General features: G+C 48.8%; 2 protein-coding genes across 16 annotated transcripts in view; one reads left to right on the top strand and one right to left on the bottom strand.

Annotated features, from left to right (window-relative positions):
• SLC25A48 (solute carrier family 25 member 48) overlaps positions 1-6,667 on the top strand; it is a 233,579-nt gene extending 226,912 nt beyond the window's left edge. For 13 of the 15 annotated variants that reach the window (XM_078067489.1, XM_078067485.1, XM_078067483.1 and 10 more), the window contains 2 exons: positions 3,016-3,145; positions 4,084-6,667. In XM_078067489.1, coding sequence (XP_077923615.1) covers positions 3,016-3,138 — 123 coding nt within the window. In that variant the 3' untranslated portion in view covers positions 3,139-3,145; positions 4,084-6,667. The other 2 variants (XM_036114329.2, XM_036114328.2) reach the window with 2 other exon arrangements.
• Positions 6,668-16,175: 9,508 nt separating this feature from the next.
• IL9 (interleukin 9) lies at positions 16,176-18,996 on the bottom strand. Its single transcript, XM_036114308.1, has 5 exons — positions 18,880-18,996; positions 18,743-18,781; positions 18,625-18,657; positions 17,309-17,440; positions 16,176-16,286 (listed from the first exon to the last, which is right to left on the bottom strand). The coding sequence occupies exons 1-5, from the start codon at positions 18,994-18,996 to the stop codon at positions 16,176-16,178; spliced, it is 432 nt and encodes a 143-aa protein (XP_035970201.1).
• Positions 18,997-20,602: the final 1,606 nt, after the last annotated feature.

Raw genomic sequence — 20,602 nt, 5'->3', positions numbered from 1 at the left:
CGGCCGGCTCTGTGGAGCATCATTCCCAAACAGTTTGTACTGTGGCTCATTGAGGCAGGGTAAGCCCACCTGTCCCCGCTGCACTATGGACGGAGAACTCAGTGGGAATGAAGACTTGGGAAAGAGTAGAATAATGGTGATGGTACCCAAGTTTGGTAGTTCCTTGTAACCCGCTTAATGATTACTGGGAAAGCAGCCTTTTTGATAAAGGGAATTAGAAGTCTAGGACTTTGGGGGCATCCCCGAATCCAAAAAGAAGTCCATTCTCTCCCTGCTGTGAGTCCGTTCTCTGCCTGCTGTGACATTCGTCATGGGCCACTTGGGCGATTGCGCACACTGGGAGGGTTACTGTCTGAGATGAGGAGGCCAGAGGAGGGACTTGGTATCCTTCAGCTGCATGGAGGTGGCTGTTGGGAGGGGGTTTGTGACGGTGGCTTGAGATTGAATGACTGTAAGGAGAGGTGGAGAGGCAGCAGAGTTGGTTGCCCTTTGGTTCTGCCATCTGGGGACTGGAGCCATTCCTCCACTCCCGGAATCCCCCACTACCACTAACACCAGCAGGACTCTTTCAGCTCAGAGACTGTTCCCTTTTCACAACAAGGAATTTGTTCATTCCATCCATCCATTCATCCATCCACTGATTCATTTAGTAAGACTTACAAAGGGCCCCTTGGGCCAAGAAAAGAATTAGATGCTGGGGGTTCTGAGGTGTAAATGTTGGGGATTCAGAGGTGTAGATGCTGGGGGTTCCAAGGTAAACGACACACAGCCCTGCTCTCACTGCCCTGAGATTATTAATGGGGGTACAGACAAATGATGGGTGGGTAGAGACAGTGTGAGAAGTGCTGTGATGGCAGAGATCCTGAGTGCACAGAAGACAGCGGGTCACAGTCCAGCTTGGCGTGGCCCTGGGAAGACTGCTGGAGAGTGCAGCCAGGCCGGGGAACATTCCAGCCGATGGAATAGAAGAGACCCAGTGGTGGAAGAGAGCTGTCTCCCTGGAGGAACCACAGGTTGTTAACGTGCCCAGAATGTCAGGTGTAAGAGGCTGCCCAGAGAAAGTGCAGGGCCCGAGCCAAAGTGTCTTGGCAGGCCAGGGAAGGGTGTAGACTTCCCTGGGCAGTGGGGAGCCATCGAGGCTTCATGAGGAGAGACTAGGTCTGGTGGTTTTGTGTTCCAAAAGCTCAGGGTAAGAGCCAGCAGGTCTGCACTTTGCCATCTTTGGACCTCACAGCAGATCAGGCCAGGGCTGCTGGAGGGAGGTCATGTCTGTATGTCTGGAGTGTTCCATGGTTCCCGCAGGGCCCAGCACTGTGGGAGAGGCGGCCCACACTCCAAGCTGGGCCCTGCCTGGCGTGACCTCATAGAGCAGAGCCAAGCCCAGGCCCACAGGGGAGTGTTTATGGGCACCCAGTGTGGAATTTTCCTTTTGGAGCTTGGGCCAGTTCCTTGCTGTTATTCAGTCACTCTGGGTGAGCCTGGGGAATTCCAGAAAGGTTAGACATTAGATGTTACAAATGTCCTGCTTGCCCCTTGCCTGAGTCACTCCAGGGTTTGGCTGAACCTCTTGTTCCCCTCTGGGGTCCTTGTCCATCAGCTCCCTTCCCTGTAAGGGGTAGGGCTTCCCCCAAACCCACAGAGGCCATTCTCCCCCCACCACAACCAGGCTGTGTCTTGCAGGCTGCCATGGAGTGCTAAGGTGCAGGTGCCCCTCCTGAAGACCCCGTGACATCCTGGCCGACGACAGTGGCCTCTTCCTGCCCTGACACCACAGTGCCTCACAAACAAGGAAACTGGGGAAATGTAAAAGGGCTGGATTTCTACTTCCTCAAAATTACACTACCAGTTCTATTTATTACACTTAGTAAACATACAGGAGTCAGCTAACAGGTGTACGTCGAATTCCTGGCAGTTGTTGGGTCGTTTATGCTTGGGTAGGGTTTCCTTTAGATGTGTTGTCTCTTCCCAGGGAAGACATGTAAGGACAGGTCCCCGCTCCCCCAAAGCCCTGATCTGTTCTCATCACATTCTAGATTGTATTGTAATTATTCCCACATGGGGCTTATCTCCTCCGAGTAGGTTTTAAACTGGGCAAGGGCTGGAACCACATTACACTGACCAGCTTCTACCCAGCACTAGGCAGGACGACTCAGGGAGGAAGTGAAGCATCTTGTCATATGCCCTAGTGATGGGAGGGATGGAAGACAAATACAGGGTTCTCGTATGAATGGCTGAGTTAAGCAGCTCATTGATATAGGCCAGTCCCCTCGGCACTCATACTAATGACCGAAGGTTGAGTGTCACTCGGCGTAAGGATGGCTCCTGCTAACAATGAGGGTGATGGGACCGTCAGCAGTTCATGAACGCTGGCTGCATGGCAGGCCCGGTGTAAGAGCTTTGAAAGCATCATCTCGTTTCCTTCAGCGGTCATATCAGCTCAATAGTATTGTTACCCCATTTTGCAGTTGGGAAGTTGAGTTTCAGAGACTTTGCCACTTGCCCAAGTAACACAGCTATCAAATGCCAAAGCTGTGTCTCCACTTCATGCCTAAAAGTATGGCCTGAGTTCTTCCCCGCTCTGCCCCTTGGGGGACATCCTATGAAGCACCTGGTTGCTCTGTCCACCATTGCAGAGTGGAGAGCTCGGACGTCCAGGTTCCAGAGAATCTTGTGCGTGCGTGCGTGTGCGTGTGCGTGCATGTGCGTGTGGGTACGTACATGAGAAAGAGCAGCAATTAAGCAAGTGTATGTGGGTGTTTATGGTCAACAGTTTGCCCCCAGTATTTAGTGCATGTGCACCAGGCCTGGGAGGAAAAGCCCAGTCCCAGGGGATGTGGGTCGAGGCAGGGGCATGACTGGGCCATTGGGGTGGTTTAGGCTCGCAAGGGTCCTTTGAACTCTATAGAGTCCAGCCTGGGACAAGTGGCCAACATCCCCAGTCCGTCCTCTGCACCTCAGTGGTGGCACTGCAAAGGGTCTGGGTCAGTCCTCTGATAACGCTGCCTCCTGCCACAGGTGTTTTTCAGAGGCATCATGGTGAACACTGTGCGCGGCTTCCCCATGAGCGCCGCCATGTTCCTTGGGTATGAGCTCTCGCTGCAGGCGCTCCGCGGGGACCACACCGTGACCAGCCCCTGAGCATCAGGTCAGTGTGCTTCCTTCCCAGCCCGCTGCACCTCCCTGGGGCTTGACACCCTCTTCTTTGCCATGGACACGTCGTGATTTTCTGAAACGTCCCTGTCATTCATTTCCTATCTAATCTGTGTCACTTCTGGGGCTACAGCAGCCACCCTTCTTGTCATCAGAAGGCCCTTCTGAAATGCCCACCTGTGACTGGTGGTGAGCCGGGTACTCAGTAACTGAGATCGGCACAGAATATGCCTGTCGATAGTGAGCTCACCGATCTGTTTTCCCATCCAGCAGCTTCAACAGCCCTTGGAGAGAAGTGTATTTCACTTTACTCTACAAATTCAGTGGCTGAGGCCCAGAAATGAGGACTTAAAGCACACTGCCCACCCTCTGTTACAGGGCACCATCTCCCCACCTCCCTTGTGGACTCAGAGCATGAGTCTTAGGGCCATCAATGGGCTCTCAAAGCCCTGAAGGGACAGCCTTTGCCCTCGTTCCCTGCCTCCCATACCCTTTCTCTCCCCCTCTCTCATTGCAAAAGATCACTGCGGCCCCAGCCTTCTAAGAAAAGCAATCTGAGCAAGTGACTCCCTTAGTTAAATGCCCTCAGTGATTCCCCATTGCCCTTTAGGTAAAGCTTTAGTCATCAACCCCAACATCACCAGCACCCTGAAAATAACATTCTCGCTCTTGCCTCTGGATCTTTGCACATGCTGTCCCTGCCTGACACCATCTTTTAACCGCCCCCCTTCTCCCCCCGCTTGTCCTTGGCTTCACCAACTCCTCTTTGTCATCCAGGCTTTAGTCTAGAAGTCTCTTCCTCCAGGAAGCCTGCCCTTCTGCCTCAGCCAAGATGAGCTGTGCCTGCTGGAGGCTCTCCCCCACGGCCCCTGCTCAGCCCCTACCACATCCCCTTTGCGTCATAACTGCCTGGTGACTTTCCTCACTCCCCAGCCGGTGTGAAGGTCCCGGGAGAGCTACGACTGTTTCTTCACTTCTTTATCACTGGTGCCTCACACGGAGATGGCCACTCAGAAACATTGTTGAGAAGATGGACGATCAGCTTCCAGCATCCTCTCAGCTCCTTCTCTTCTTTCCCCCACTGTTTCTCCTTCTCTGGCTCCACACTGGTAACCTGCAGAGCTGAGAAGATCAAGGGGGATGAGTCACTGAATTTTCTAGGTAAAAAGAAACCATTTCGCTTCAGTCTTGGTGACTGCAAATTCTCTCAAGAAGGATGGTCTTCGTCAGAAAGGTCTAGCAAACCGCCCTGCTGCCTCCCCTGGGGCAGCAGGGGCCTGCTGGCATGTGTGGATGGGGCCAGACCCTAGACCCCAGGAAGGGCGTGATGGATCAGGCCGACAAGACTGAGCCCAGGGCAAGCCCTGGAACGCCGGCTTTTACGTCAAATGCTGTAGCTCTTCACTAAAGCACCCACCTTCACGGCTCGCCTGGCTCTTGGCCCTCTCTTACAAAAGGGAAACAGGAGTAACACATTTTGCATACTTAAACATCTTGAGTGAAGCACGACTGTCCTTGGGTTTTGTCCGGGACGAGGCAGAGGAATGGTCTGGTTCTCAAAGCTGTGCTCAATACCGGCCACTCCCCCCTGTGACCAGATGAAAGTGGCTTTCCAGAAAATCCTGTAATAAAATCAGTGCCTCTTTACTGTGGGGAAAAAAACCGAACATATAAATAAACAGAGAGAACAGGATACAATACCTGTTTTATGCAGTATCTTATTACTCATTCTTCCCATTTAAGAGTTCAGGAGCATCTGTCTATGTGATTAAATACTCAGCAGCAAGGTGGCTGGAGGGCCAAGCAAGACCTGGTGGCACCCGGAGTGGCTGGATGCTTGCCTGAGATGTCGCACCAGCCACTTGTCACCAGCCTGCTGATTGGCTACTTCGGGAGGAAGGAAGAAGTTTCTAGCAAGCCAAATTCTGATGGTCCTGGATTGGGCCATTCAGAGCAGTGAGCACCCCAGTCGGAAGCTCCTCTTTCTGAAAGTCCTGTCACGGGCCATGAGGCACAGATGGGTGCTGGCCTTGGCTCTGCAGGCGTGGGCCTGGAGGCTGTGGCTCTCTGGTGGAAGAGGAGGGTCCCCGGTGACTTTTCTGGAGCCTCATCCTGCACAAGTCTCATGCAAGGAGTTACAACTTCTGAGGCCCTTTATCAAGTCCTGGATTTGGATTTACCAAGTAGCTCTGAGTTCATGGGCAGGTCATGCTCTAGGCAGCAGGAGCACCCGGTCTCTGAAGACGTGGACACCTGTGCCTCCCTTGGGAGTCCAAACTGGGCGCGGGGTGAGACATGATGTATGTCGGAGAGCCACAGAGCCCCGCGGTCCCCGCGAGGGGGTGGGAGGGTGACTCTCTCTCGTCCCTGGGTGTAGGTGGTGGGAAGGCACGGGATTGTTCCCGGTGTCTGCAGCGAGCAGAGTCCAACCCCCAGCTCCTCCAGCCTCCTTCCAGCAAGCAGGGGCAGAGTCCTCCCTCACCCCCACCAGCTCCGTGGAGGAAGAACGCTGACTTTTCATTCATCCTCTCAGTTATTTCTCCCCCAGGATCACACATATGAGTGACCCAAGGGCTGTGTGAAACCCAGTGAATGCCGCATGAGGCGGTAGTTTGGGATGTGGTTAGTTTTATCTGTTCACAGGGAGATACCAGACTCAGCACGAGAAAGATGACCCTTGTTGGTAGAATTGGGGTCCTGGCCTTGTCAGGTGTCAGCTGTTCGACTTGTTGGAAGCCCCTGATTCCAGCTGGGCCATCTCTACCCACAGACCAGGATCCGCTGTCCCAGAAGCTTCCCGGAGTAATGCTGGCCTGCCTCCTGCTGTGACCTTCTTGCTCCAAACCTCACTGATCCACTTTCAATTCCTGAGAAATCCAATTTCAAGGAAAGCAGATACATTCTTCCTGGAATACCTTTTTTTGAACGTTTAGGAATAACCCCAGACAACCTCTTCGCGCTTCACATCTGTTCTCCTGGTGATCCTCTGTCAATGGTTGCTTCACAGAAATGATTTTCTCAATGGGTTGTTGCCCCTTAGATCTTGCTGACTGATAACCCCGGTTAGATGAAAGCCTTATTTTTTTCATCCTTTTCCCCCAGAGCCAGCGTCACCTGGCCAGAGCTGGTGTTGCCTGCCCACAGCCTCATTTGGCTACCGCGGAAGGCGGCCATCCAGAGAAGCCATGGGAGTGGATTTACGGAAGAGAAAGAGGGCCTCCCCTCCACCCGTGCTCTGGGCCGGGTGGGCACTCGGCCATCGGCGCTGACCGCAGAATCCCTTCTTTCCCCGATCTGAGGACTCTGTTCCTTACCTCCTGGCTGGGGCCACTCAGCAGCTGCCTGCGGAGGGAGCGGTGGACCACCGACTGGCACCAGCTAATTCCGACCCATACTGGCTCCTGGTGCAAAGCTGGGTAACATCGACCTTGCCCCCCACGCCTGCTGTGGGCTCGCTGGGAGTTCGTAGAGGAGTGCCGTTGTCTCCATGTTTCCAAATAAAAACATCGAAAACCTCTTTGGGTCATTTCTGAATCAGATGTTTCTGCCTGGCTTCCAGGGGACACTGACCACCCTCATTCTTTAGATCTCTGCAGCGATCTCTGCAGAGATCTGCACCCTCCTCTCGGTCTAGATCTCTGTGGGTGGCGCCGGCCCACAGAACCCCTCCCCGCAGGTGAGGAGGAAAGCAAGGATGGCAGTCAGGCTTCTCTTTGCCCAGCTGCGACAGGTGGGCAGGGCGGGCGCGGCGGAAGGAGAGGAAGCCTGGTAAGGGCCTCCCCATCTGAGCAGTGGCAAGGGCTGATGAGGCACTTGGGAGGCGGTGGCACTGAGTGTGCTGGGATGGGCCTTCTCTGGGCCTTGTGGTCACATGGAGAACAAAACCCAATAAAATATTTTGTCCACAGTCTGGTTTCCAGAATGGTTTCATTATTCTGAATTTTCTCTCTCACTAGAACCACATGGGAAGGCCACTGCTCTTTGGCTGTGCTGTGGCACGTGTCCATGATGCCACTCTCCCTTCTGTGCCAACGACAGGCGTCCCTAATCAGTCATAGAGCCTTTTCCTGACGCGCTGAATGCCACTTGAGAATCCCCAGCGGAGGGCCCTGGACAGCCACCAGCAGCCAGCAGAACTGGCATAGATTAATTGCCATTCTTAGCTTAAATCCCAGTGGGGAAAATATCCTTAGATTCTTTTCCTTTCCCCTTTGAGACTGTTTTCCTTGATTTCTCTGTTCCCTCCTGCTGCAGTACAAAAAAAAAAAAAAAAAAATCAGTCACTAGAGGCCTCCCTCAGCTCATGAACTGCAGAATCACCACTTGGTGGCAGCAGAGGTCAACGGAACCATCCAGAGATGTGAGCTGGTAGCTCGTGACCAGGGTCCTCCGTGGTGAGAGTATCTGAGCCCCATGACACTTCTCTTCCTGTTTTCAGGATCTCACCATCTACCTTATTGTTGTCCTTATACTTCTCTGTGGTGGAACGAACCTCAGACGAGAGAGAATTCCGCCTTGCGTTCCAGTCCAGGCTATCCTCAGCTACCTTCGTGAGCTTGGCAAACTTTGGCCCACTCTGGGCCTCAGTTTTCTCATCTGTAAAATGGGGTATTTAACAATGGGTCTCCATTATTTACCTATTAGGGCTTTAGTAAGAATCAAATGCAAACATGGTTTTGTAAACTATAAAGTAAAAAAGCAGGAGTTTGAGAAGGCAGGGGAGGGGATCACTTATGTGATTTTTCTGGTTTCTTGTTTTGACCTCCTTTCCTCTCTGTGAGTCTGGGTTGTTTGCAACACAGGGTGGCTGCTGTGGTGTTCCTTGGACCTTGTCTTTACAGGTGAAACCCCAAGAACTACAGGTGCCTGGGCCCTAGGCCTTTGGACCTCCAAATGGACATGCAGTGAACACGCTCGGGGTAGGGTGGATACGGATACTGATGTGGTTCTTCTGATGCCTGGGATGTCTGATGAATCACGGATGCAAGCCCTTCAGGATGCTGACTTCCAGTGCCCCTTGCTGCCAGGCTGACATCAAAGAAAGGCTTTCCAGTAAACATTTGATCCAGCAGAGAAGTCCAGCCCATGAGTACTTGGGAGCTAGAAGAACCATCCAGAGAATCGCTGCTTCTCTCCCATGGCTAAGAGTGGGGAGGGGCCAGCATGCTCTGAGACCAGTCACCCCTGCCGGGCGTAGGACCCATCCCCAGTTCCTGTGCCCCCTGCGTCCCAGCAGCACGGACCAGCTAGGCCTGTGGGTCCACACCCATAGGTCCTGGACACACCCCTGCATCCTACCTGTGTGTTGAGCCCAGCACCTGGCATCACCACATGCTTCACTGGTGTCTGCTGAATGAGTCCACCACACCCTCAGGGGTACAACAAAGAAATAAAGCCTTTTAAATTTTTTAAGTTTAGTTTTTTTCAGGCCTCTATTCCGTCTGATGGCAGTAAAAAGTAACTTTGCCGCTTCGTGGTAAAACTCCAGAAACTTCAAGTCAGGCAGTTCAGGATTTTCTCCTTCTCCTCCCTCTCCTGGGGATGACTTTGGGGGGCTTGGGGTACAGGGAGAGGCTCCTGGCTCTTGGGAGGTGCTCCATCCTATGCTGGCGTCCTTCCCGTCTCGTCCTGGGGCACAGCCTTCCCTCCGTGGGGACTCCTGTGGAAGCATCTTTATTCCTGTCTGGTCGTGGCCACGCGGTCCATGCACAGCCATATCTGCCCAGCCCCGGGCCCCGCTCTGTCCTCTGGGAAAGCCTTGGCTTCTCCATCAGAACTACTCAGGGGCCTACATCAAGCGCATCTTTGGGACTCCCTATGCCACACCATGTGCTAATGGCAGGAGGTGTTATCGTGTCAGACTGCTGTCTCCCAGGACAAGCAATCCAGAAGCCCTCCATTCTCAGGTCCTCACCCCTGCCTGGAGTCCTGCCAGGACCGTCCCACGGCTCCCCTGCGGGCAGAGTCCTCACCGGTGTCTGCTGTCATCCTCTCCTCTCCGACGTCCGTCTGATACTCGTGGGTGATAAAAGCACTCAACAAACAGAAGAGAAGGGAATTTTCTCAACCTGATACAGGGCATCTATGAAAAGTCCGCAGCCACCATCACACTCAGTGGTGAAAGGCTAGATACTTTCCCACGAAGATCGTGAACAAGACAAGGAAGGCTGCTCTCACTTCCATTCCACATCTCATGGAGGTTTTAGCCAGGGCCACTAGGCAATAAAATGAAATAAAAGACATCCAGGTTGGAAAGAAGAACTAAACCACCTCATGTGCAGATGGTATGATCTTGTCCATAGAAAATCCTAAGGACCCCATTGAAAAAATATTAGAACCGATAAACACATTCAGCAAGATTTCAGGATACAAGATCAACAACAGAAATCAATTATATTTCTATACCCTAGCAATGAACATTCCAAAAATGAAATTAAGAAAACAATTCCATTTACAATACCATTTGAAAAATGAAATATCTAGGCATATTTTAACAGAAGAAGTACAAGACTTGTACACTGAAAACTACAAAGCCTCGTTGAGAGAAACTTTTAAAGATCTAAATAGATGGAAAAGTATTCTATGTCATGGGTCAGAAGACTAAATATTGTTAAGGTGGCAAGACTCTCCAAATTGATCTATAGATTTAATCCAACCCCTCTCAAAATCCCAGTTGGCTTTTTCTTTGGGGAGAGGGGTGCAGAAATTGACAAGCTAATCCTAAAATTCATATGGAAATGCAAAGGATCCGGAATAGCTGAAATCTTGATAAAGAAAAATAAAATTGGAAGACCCACACTTCCCTACTACAGGGCTACAGTAATCAAGACAATGTAGTTCTGGCATTAGGAGAGATACGTAGATCAATGGGATATAAGTGAGAGTCCAGAAATAATACCGAAAGAATGAAGTTGGGACCTTACTGCACACGATATATGAAAATTAACTCAAGATGGGTCATAGACCTAGAGGTAAGAGGTAAAGCTATAAAACTCACAGAAGGAAATATAGGAATAAATCTTTATGAACTGGCATTTGGCAGAGGTTTCTTAGAATACCAATAGCGCAAGTGACAAAAAAAAAACGCAAGAGACAAAATGAAATATAGACCATTTGGACCACAGTTAAAAACTTTTGTGCTGCAAATGATCCCATCGATAAAATAAAATGAAAACCCACAAAATGGGAGAAAATATTTGCAGATCGTAAATCAGATAAGGGACTTCTATCCAGGATATATAAAGGACTCTTACAGTTTAACAATAAAAAGGTAAGTGACCCAATAAAAAAATAGGCAAAGTATTTGAATAGACATTTCTCCAAAGAAGATATACAAATGGCCAATGAGCACAAGAAAAGATGCATCACTAGTTATTAGGGAAATACAAATTAAAGCTACAATGAGATACCACCACATAACCGCTAGGATGGCTATAATTGAAAAGACAGAAAATATCAATTACTGACAAGAATGTGGAGAAATTGGAACCGTCATACACTGCTGGCGGAAATGTAAAATGGTGCAGCCACTTTGGAAAACAGTTTGGCAGTTCCTCAAAAAGTTAAAAAGAGTTAGCATATGACCTAGCGGCACCTGGGTGGCTCAGTCAGTTAAGCATCTCTTGATTTCAGCTTAGGGCATGACCTCAGGGTCTTGAGATCGAGCCCCACATTGGGCTCTGCACTGGACATGGAGCCTGCTTAAGATCCTCTCTCTCCCTCTGCCCCTCTCCACTCCCCTCCCTCTCTCTCTTCCTCTCTAACAAGAACAAAAATTACCATATGACCCAGCAATTCTACTCCTAGGTGTATACCCAAGAGAAATGAAAACATATGTTCTCATAAAACCCTGTACGTGAATGTTCATGGCAGCATTATTCATAATGGCCAAAAAGTAGAATCAACCCAAATGTCTATCAACTGATGGGTGGATAAATAAAAAGCAGTATATCCACACAACAGAATATTATTTAGCAATAAAGGAATGAGGTGTTGATACATGCTACAACATGAATGAAAGCATCATACTAAGTAAAAGAAGCCAGTTACAGAAAAAGACATAATGTATGATTCCATTTATAGGAAAAATCCAGAAGAGGCAAATTTATAGAGAAGAAAGTAGATTATTGGTTGATAAGCCTGGGGGAAGTGAGAATAGGGAATGACCGCTCATGAGTACAGGGTTTCTTTTGGGGGTGAAGAAAGTGTTCTGGAATTTAGACCACAGTGATGGTCACACAGCCCTATAATGACACTAAAAACCACTGAACTGTACACTTGAAGTGGGTGGGTGGTCTTTACATTTCTTCTGAGGGCTCCCTTTGCAGCAGAAGAGAGGTCTTGGTCTACACTAGGTGAGGGGAGCAGGCTCGGAAAGGAATGGTAGGCTTGAGCCTTCACCATATCTTCCTGCTTCAAATTGGATGGATGGGCAAATAGACAGACAGACAGACAGATGGGGACTGGTCACGGCCACTAACCTGTGGGCTTGGCTTTGGTCAGCATCAGTGTACCCTGGACTGGGGCTGGGTAACCTGGACAAGGCAGATGGCTGTGTTGAGAGCTTCCACCCCCCTGTTGGTTAGATGTAAGATGTGGCTCTAGAGCCAATTACCTGAGTCCGAACCTTGGCTTCACTTCCTGTGAGTCGTGTGCCCTGGCCAAGTTATACTAACCCCTCTGGGCCTCAGTTTCCCCATCTGCGCACCAGGAATAATTATATACAAGAATTATATTTCTACCTCATGAGGTTCTTGTAAAGATCCAACTAGATATTCTATAAAACATGCTTAGTAGAGTGCTTGGTACACAGTAAACACTCAATACATGTTCCTTCTTCTCCTTTCTCCGAGGTGCTTTTTAGATAAATCTCAACTCTCCTGACCGAGGCAGGAGAGTAATTACTGCGCACCTCATCACAGACCCTGAGAACTCTACGCTGAGCTGGCCTGCAGGGGTGTATCCTGTGGGTTGTGTGACTTTTGCAGAACAGCTGAGGGAAACCACCAGGCCACAGCGGTGACTCATCTGTGACAGTGGATTGCAGCTCATCTCCCAGCCCATCTTCTCGGGCAGCTGGTTGTACCCCCAGGCTGTGTTCAGAAATCATCACCAGCCACCAGCATCTGTCCTTGCTCTGATCCCCGCGCGGGGGGAGTCCTGCTGAGGTGGCAGCTCCCATTGTTGCAGGCTGTAAACTGCACTGGGAAACGTGTGTGGGGGGTGCCATTCAGAAAACCCAAGTGGAGGAGACGAGAGAAGGCCCTGTGGCCAAGACCCTGGAGGCCCTGTGGCGGCCATCCAGGGGGCTACAGAAGCCTCTGTCCCTTCTGGAGATGCCCAGCCCGGCCCCCGATAAGCCCTTGGGAGGGAGTGCCCCCCACCTTCTGTCAGTGGGGCCAGGAGTAGGGAATTATCACAATTCTGAAATCCAAACAGTCTTGAAAGCCCAAGATTTCTTGAGACTCATTTGGCTGCAAAACCTGACTACTTTTTGTGACTGCTCATGTGGGGTTTTTTTTTTTTTTTGCAGAATATTGATGTATTTCATTACAGAATCCTGCCCCAGGCCCTGCTCTGGGGTTTACGTAACTTAAGGCATCTGAGCTATGTGTTCCCTTTCTAGAAGGCCAGTTTCAATTCTGAAAACTATCTGGTCCTCGGGTTTTGGAATCAGGGAGTGTGGACCCATATTATTATGAATCTGTTTTACCCTCAGATTGTAGTCAGAGGAAACACACCTGATAATACACAAAATAAGAACAGAGTGGAGAGAGCAATAGGGTTGGGATGAGACATTGGGGCAGGGGTCGTGCTCTAGGTCTCACTAGGTATAGGGCCTTGGGAAGGTCTTTAACCATTCAGAGCCTCGATTTCCTTACTTATGAAACGGAAATAATAATCCCTACCTCCTGTGCTTATTAGGGGATTAAATGAGATAATACATGCTTAGGGCATACAGAGTAAGTGCTTAGTAATTACATGGTTAATGTGAATAGATAATAATGTATGTATTAGCCAGATAGACCTTTTTCCTCAGTGCCCTGTGCACTGGGACCCCCAGATGAGCTAGGGAGCCAGGCAAGACAGCCACCCCTGGATTCTGTGCTCAGGGTGCCTCACAGGAGCAAGACCCAGCTTGGGGAGCCCTGTGCAGAAAGAGGGAGGGCGCGGGGGACACTTAGTGCTCAGAACTTCCAGTGTCGGGGAAGAAATCATGTGGGAGATGCTGGGATATACTACTATAAACAGTAATAGTGGAACATGGAATCTGGTACCCACTCTTACGGGAGATGCTCAGAAATCCTCGTTGGCAGAACCCAGGCCCCTGGCCTGCCCACCCACCACTGCCACATGATGCTTCTCGCTTCTCCTGGGAAGCAGGTGGGTCAACAGGCTGTGACGACTATCTATTTGTCTTAAGGTCTGCGTCCACTACAAAATGCTTACAGCCTTTGGCACTGAGAGAGGACAGAGGCTAAACCATGGGTTGCCTTCTGAAAGCCTCTTGACTGAGAAAATCTGACTTTGCCCTTTCATATTTGCGTCACTGTAAATAAATCACTGAGAAACTTGTTTCTTTCTGTGAAAACTAAGATTAAAACAATTATGATCGGATGTCCCCATGGACCCACAATTTCTGCACCCCAGAAGTTAACCCGGGCTCCCCTGGCCGAGGCACTCCTCGCTAAAACTCCTTCTCCATCTCCGCCAGGCAGGGGGGGCTTGGCTGCCGTGCAGCACCGAGCTTGTGCCCACCCCATCCCTAAAGGGTCTGCACAACTCCGGGGATCAGGGCTACTTAGACTATCAGAGAATCTTACTTTTGGCCAAGAGCTGTTTAAAGGACAGGTCACTTCTGGGGCACCTGCGTGGTGCAGGTGGTTAAGCATCTGACTCTTGGTCCTTAAGAGTCTGCTTGAGAGTCTCTCTCCTTTTCCCTCTGTCCTTACCCCTCACCGTTCCCCCCCCGCCCCCACTCTCTCTCTCTAAAATAAATAAATAAATCTTTTTCAAAAAAATGAAATAAAGTTCAGGTCAGTTCTGATACTGCTTGACATCATAACTGATAAAAAGAAAAGCTGAGCAAAGCTCCTTGAGGAATTCTTGATGCTCTGAACTTTATTATTATGATCAAAAGTACCCAAGGCTGGTCCAGCTCAGTAGGGAGGGGAAGCAATCCTAATTTTGATGGCACCTGGAAAAATGCTCCCCACAGTAGATTCCTGTAAGCTCTTCCCAAGCCTCTAAGCCTTTAGGTTGTGGGGGAGAGGGTGATTATGATTGTCAGACCAGCCCAACCCCAAGACCCTCGCCTTAACCCTGCCTCCACCCTGCCAATCCCACAGAGCCAGACGGGCCCGGCAGGAAGTTGCTGGCGGGCGGCCCCCTCCCACGCGGCCAGGTCGTTTGAACCCCCGCCTGGGGCCAGCCTGGAGCTCTGCGAAGGGCCCTCGCCTCTCTGAGCGCCTGTAGGTGTTGCCCTCTCTTCTCCAGGTGAGCACATTCCTGAGCTTCATACTCTGCTTCTGCCTCTCGAGGGTCTTTCATTCAGTCGTCGTATTTATGGAGTTTCTGCTCTGGTACAGGAGGGATACAGACTCAGGACGGGCATCTGGGCTACACCGGTGAGCTAAGGAAGTTCTCTGCCCTCAGGGGGCTGGCATCTGGGCAGGGCGAGAAAGACAGTAGTAAGCAATAGACGTGGTAAAGTCAGAAATGCCAGAGCATCTTAGAAGGTAGTAAGTACTGTGGAACAGAAGACAGGATCTGGGGTCCTGGGGGAAGTGGCAGGTTGAGTATTAAAGTCAGATGGATAGTTTATTACTTCGGGTTCTCCAGAGAAATCGAACCCATAGGCTGGAGCGATAGATACACAGATAGGTAATAAGGAATTGGCTCAGGCGATTAAGGAGGCTGAGAAGTCCCATGCTCTGCTGTCTGCAAGCTCCAGGCCCAGGAAAGCAGCTGGTGTGGTAATAATACGAGTCCAGAGAGCCAGGGAGCTGATGGTGTAAGTCCCAGTCCAAGTGTAGTAGAATGTCCCAGCTCACGCTGTCAGAGAGCCAATTCTTCCTTTGCCTTTTCGGGCCCTCAGTGGATTTGCAGGAGGCCCACACACACTGGGCAGAGCTTCGCAGTCTACCCATTCAGATGCTAATTCGTCCAGAAACACCCTCACAGACACACCCAGAAGCAATGTTTAGTTAAATATCTGGGCCCCCTGTGGCCTGGTCAAGCTGAATATAAAATGTGCCGTCAGAGACAGCCACAGTATGCCAGGCCAACAACCTAGTCCAAGGATCCCTGCGGGAGACTCCCCATTAGGCTCTGCGCCCCAGCCGGGCACTCTGCCTGACATGGGGTAGGTGCTAGCGGAAGGTCTTTGGGGGTGAATAGGTGACTATTGATCCCAAGGTGGCTCTAACTCAGAGGGTCTCCCCTGTGGGTCTTCCCCCGGCTTAACTTCAAGTACTTTGCTGTCTTCTGTGTGGAGGTGCCCACATTCCTGGGGAGGCTCCCACCTCCTGGGCTTACCACACTGCCTTCTCCTGTTTCAGGTGCATAGGTGGTTTCTCAGTTCCCTGCACTCCTTGATGGTGCCCTGAGTATCCCTCCCCCAGCACCCACAAGTAGGGTGCCCTGAGCCTCCTTAAGAGCAGCCCTCAGACTGTCCCCACACACCCTTCCTAACTGTGCCCTCTGTGTCCCCAGGCACAGCCAGTGGGACTCCCAGTCTGTTCAGGATCAGGAATCTTGTTATTACAGGAGTCCGTGATCTATTCAGTCCCTTAACAGTGTTTGTAGCTTTCTTTTTTCTGAGCAGCAAGGAGCGAATAAGCACCCAGAGACCAGATTGTATTCTTTTCCTTCATATATATTTATTCCAAAATAAAGACATACAATTTTAAACAAGGTAATTATAACTGATTTTGATTTAGCATGGCTCTACTTGATTTTTTAATGGCCCCAACTTAAACAGGAGGCTTTCTCATTCAATAAATAGCATAAATAATATTTCATCTTCATACTTTGCCCATCACCCCTTGTTTCTGGAAAGTTTCCTGGAGACTCTTCAGAAACGTCAGCGTGTTGCCTTTTGTAGTTTGGTCACATGGCTGTTCACAGGAAAAAAACTGTGGGGAGAAAAGTTAGCAAAGACAGAGTGACGAAAACAGTGTGAACCAGGAACCACCCTGCTTGTGGCCCTAGGTGGGGTAGGGGTGCGGTGGGGCGGGGTGTGCAGGCAGCAGGGGCTTGAAACAGCGAATGCACAGGAAGGTCCAGGGCTAGCATGTTGTGTAGACAGTGTAAGCGGCTTTGTATTGCCATTTCAGGGGTACGACACACAGACACACACACGGACACACACACACACACACACACACACACGGACACCTATCAAGTGGTCCTAATTCTCCTCATTAGAGGAAAACTTTTCTTGGGATTCTTCGAGTCCTAACATTTCATTATCCTTTTGAGGTCTTTGAATATGGCTAAGAGTGGGACTTTGGGGTCAGATAGACCAGACTTCCAATCTCAATTCTGCCACTTAGGGAGTTTGGTGAACCTCACTGAGCATGTTCCCTCCTTCCATAAAGTGAGGGTGATAAATGATCACTGAAACAGTTGTTATTGTAATGAAGCAATAAATATTAAGCATTTAGAACTACACGCTGTTGACTGTAAGTAGCTCAGTTAAGTAGCTGAGGGAAGGGCTCTCAGCCTTCTGGGGACACCTGGGGGGGATGCTAATTCCCAAAGGGTTCACGCCCTCCTTTCCCTCCAGGGACCAGGGCATATGCTGAAGAAGAGAAGGTGCCCTCGTATAATTTAGCATCATTTGAGGCACAGCTCTGATCCTCTAGATTTCAGCTTCTTTTTACAATCAGGACAGCTGCTTTCCTTATTCAATAGGGTGGAAAGAAGAAAATGGCAACATGGGTGTGAGTATTTTTTAAAACTGGAGGGAATAATGAGCTATCCGGGGCAGATCTCACTTTAATTTTGTCATTCTGAATAAATTTCTTAGAGGTCTCTTATTGACCTTGAACTACCAGTTCCAACTTTACCATCCTTTTTCATTTCGATAGAATTGTCATTGACCCTCACATGAAAACAACTAAGTAGAGTGTATCACAGATAAAAACAAATTCACCTGGGCCTTGTTGTTCTTTAGGACTTGGACTGTTTTTTTTACTCGATTGAAAATCACGGGGTATCTTGTTTCCACTATGGAGTTGGTCATCTGGGACAGACCTTCCTGGAAGCATGCTGTGGTACAGTTGTCCTGGTAAATAAAAAGAATTTATTAAAAGAAACCTTCTGAGGACCACTTTGAGAAGAATCGCAAAGAGAATGCTTTCAGACACTATTTTAATTTAACCAATGTAACCTAAACTGGTATTATATTTAGACAGGTCCCTTCCCAGTCTAGGAGATGATCTTTAGCATTTCAAGGCAAGACCATTTTTCCTCAGTGACACTCCTTGGAGATTTCCAGATGCTCCATCCAAGGACACAAAGCCTATGGATGGTGGAAAACAACTAGTTCTAGTCTCCTTTGCACCTGATGTTCCTCCGTTCTATGTCTTGTGACAGTAAGTTCCAAAGTAGAGAGATCACACCAGTCTGATGGGATGTGTCAATTGAATAGAGCTGGTGTTTCAGCAGTAGCTAAAATCATGGAATGTAAACTGAGGGGCTGGCCTGGGCTTTAGATGCATGGTTTGTCCTCAGAAGGCACCCCACACTCGTCTCATCTAAGGGATGTACCCTGATGGGATGTGATATCTGACCCCAGCTAGGGTGAGCAGTTCAGATTCTCCCAGGCTTTGCTTGGGGGGAGAATAATGCAGGAGGCACCTCCCTCCTCACCTAAACCAGAAAGTTCCTGCCACACTTCCTCTTTGCCTATGTGGGGAATGAATGACCCTCTGGAAGCCCTTTCCACTTTCCCTCTGCCTTAGACATCCTAAACTCCCCCCATTCAAACTGTACAACCTAAATCAGCCAAAAAGACAGATAGGAAGGGAGGGAAGGAGAGAGAAGGTATAGCACCTGGAGAGTTTATGCAAGAGGAAAGAAAAAGAGTTACTTTTACTTACTTGTTTTGCAACCCTAGAGTTTTAGGAAATAAATCAGTAAGCAATATGATATAAGCTATATTCTGATATTCTCAGCTCCGGCGTGATTTAATTGTGCACCTGGCCACTAATCTAAAAAGACATACAAGATTCGTTTGAAAGTATTGAATAGTGTTCAAACCTCTGAGAGGGCATAAAGCTGACTAAATACAAAGTGATGTATATGGTATAGAATTTCAGGAGCCTGCTTTTAAAAGGAAACACTGAGCAGTAACAATTACAATCGAGTAACATTTTCTTACTTAAAGTATCAAATAGAGCAATTCATTTTTACTTGAAAACTTTTAAAGAACACAACGTCAAGATTATACTGTTTCACTATACTTACAGAAGGGATGGGCAGACACAAACAATTGGTCACCTGCAAAAGAAAAATTCCAGAGTGAAGATGCCGGATGCAAACGTGGAAATAAGTTTGGAAAGGTCTTAAAAGAGCATTGACTCACACTGGCGCTGCTGCAGGTGCATTTTGAAGCTGGATGTTCCTAAAGTAAGTAGAAAAGCAAGAACCCATAATGGGTGGTGAGTTTTTCATTCTTACGTTATGTCACCTTCCCCACTGGCACCCCCCTCTGCAGCTTACCTGCAGTTTGTCAATGAGGTATGTGACATCCTTGATCCCCATAAGGGTCAAATACCTCTGGCTCATCACGGGGCAGAGGAGCAGGGCAGAGGCAAGCACCACTGAGGGCAGGAGCATCTTGACACGGAGGTGCAAGTTGGCTTGCTGATGCCTTGAAATAGAGTCGTATTTAAAGCTCCCTTGCAAACCTGGGAAAACCCTGACATCAAACTGATACCAGGTGCCCACCTTTTCTATGTAAGATTGGGTCACTTGACATTGAAAGAAAAAATATGTATACATCGAACTGAGTCACTTGGCAAAGACTATGTGACATTGTGCTAGGAAATGTCATTCCCCAGAAAAGATGCTTTTCAAAAAGTTGGGTACAGAGATGCTGAAGGAAAAGTTAAAGATCTTAAAACCATAATTTTTTTTTTTAAGGCAGATACTCTAGTTGTGAGAGTTAGAATATTTTCCATGACGGCCCAGGTCTGTATTTTCCCCTTTTTACTTTATTGGAAATGCTGATATACTAGCCAGTCATGGGTATTCTATTGAAGGGCCAGGAGGGGGTGGGAGAATGAGAAATCATGCCTGTGAGCTGCTCTGTCAGGGTTTTGCAAGGTCATGCTGGTGAAGTCATTGCAACCTTAATCTTACTATACTTTATTCTCAAATCTTAACAGTGTTCTTCATATCTGGGGCCAGATCCTCCACCTCATACAAATGCATCTTTGTGCGAGTATTCCTTTAAACGGGTGTCTGAAAGAGGAACTCTTCAACTGTACCAGCAAGAATGTAGCAACAGTGGCTATTAGAATTGGCCTCGAGGATTCCTTAGTGTCTTTCGGGAAATTATGTAGGACTGCACAGCATCCAGTCAACACTAGGTGCTTGAAATAGGATAACAGCTAACATTTATTGAGCACTTACTACCTACTAAGCACCATTTTAAGCACTTGATGGGAATTAAGCCATGTACTACATGAAGCCACCAAATGAGGTAGATACTAATTTGTCATCCCCATTTTTTATCTTTTATTTTTTTTAAGATTTATTTATTTATTTGAGAGAGAGAGAGTTAGGGGAGGCACAGAGGGAGAGAGAATCTCCAGTAAACTCCCTGCTGAGTGCAGGGCCTGACACGGGGTCAATCTCACTACCTCGAGATCATGACCTGAGCCCATTTTCTATCTTTTAAAACATTGTATCTTAGCTTCCTGGCCCTTTGATGTGGCTGTTTTTATCACTTTGAGCCAGAAAGTTGTCTCACTGTCGCCCTATGAGATAAATACTATGATTACCCCCATTATTTTATAGATGGGGAAGCTGAGGCACAGAGACGCAAGTAGTTTTCCCAAAGCCACACAGCCAGGTAGCAAGAAATTTCATACTGAAGCCCAGAAGTCTGGCTCCCAGGTTCAGCTCATAATCCTGCTCTCCTGCTTCTCTGTGTGTTTTTTATCTTTCTCTCCCACCGGGATATATGCCCCCTATGTGTCCGGTTCACCCTTATATCCTCAGCCTCTGAGCAGGCCCCTGAGGAACAGTGGGCTATCACTAAATGCTTGTTGAATCAAAACATTAATGTGAAAAGCAGTTTTTGAAATAGTAAGAAAGGTACACAAAAGCTATGATTTTATAAGGTTTCCCATCTAGTTTCTGGGGCATGTATTTGGAGGTGTGTGGGCTTAAGAAAATGTATCTTCCACACACTGGAGACTGAAAAAGTGGGGACCCT

This window comes from Halichoerus grypus, chromosome 2 (assembly GCF_964656455.1).
Source record: "Halichoerus grypus chromosome 2, mHalGry1.hap1.1, whole genome shotgun sequence".
Taxonomy (NCBI): domain Eukaryota; kingdom Metazoa; phylum Chordata; class Mammalia; order Carnivora; family Phocidae; genus Halichoerus; species Halichoerus grypus.
This window is presented reverse-complemented; position numbering and strand designations above follow the sequence as displayed.